Source organism: Aplysia californica, unplaced genomic scaffold, assembly GCF_000002075.1.
Source record: "Aplysia californica isolate F4 #8 unplaced genomic scaffold, AplCal3.0 scaffold00163, whole genome shotgun sequence".
Taxonomy (NCBI): domain Eukaryota; kingdom Metazoa; phylum Mollusca; class Gastropoda; order Aplysiida; family Aplysiidae; genus Aplysia; species Aplysia californica.
In genome coordinates, this window is record NW_004797433.1 from 328,124 (window position 1) to 328,476 (window position 353).

The following is a 353-nucleotide window of genomic DNA, read 5'->3' on the forward strand; positions in this document are numbered from 1 at the left end:
ATGAAGGCGATACTGAGACGTGGGTCGCTTGAGAACAATAACCCCATGCTGCAGACGGCATACAGGGAACTTCGTCGTCCATGGCTTCGTCACCAGCAAGTGGTGGATACATGACTGTCTGTTTACACAACGATTTTTATATGCTGAGATCGTCTCACATGTGCCGTTCGTCTCAGAAAAAGGTAGCACTCTCTCTCAATAGTCAAACCAGTAGCTGAAGGTTGTTCATGCCTTTTCCTTCGGACGAGCCAGAATTGGGGGGAGACGTACGGTAAATCTGAAAAAAAAATAAACAAAAAATAAAATAAATATATAACACAGAAATTCAAAGCAAACAAGTCAACTGACGTAAA

The 353-nt window shown here is 42.5% G+C and overlaps 1 protein-coding gene across 1 annotated transcript in view; it reads right to left on the minus strand.

Annotated features, from left to right (window-relative positions):
• LOC106011694 (nuclear receptor subfamily 1 group D member 1) overlaps nt 1-112 on the minus strand; it is a 1,696-nt gene extending 1,584 nt beyond the window's left edge. The window contains exon 1 of the mRNA XM_013082187.1: nt 1-112. This exon is cut by the window's left edge and continues 623 nt beyond it. Within this exon, the coding sequence (XP_012937641.1) occupies nt 1-112 (112 nt within the window).
• Nucleotides 113-353: the final 241 nt, after the last annotated feature.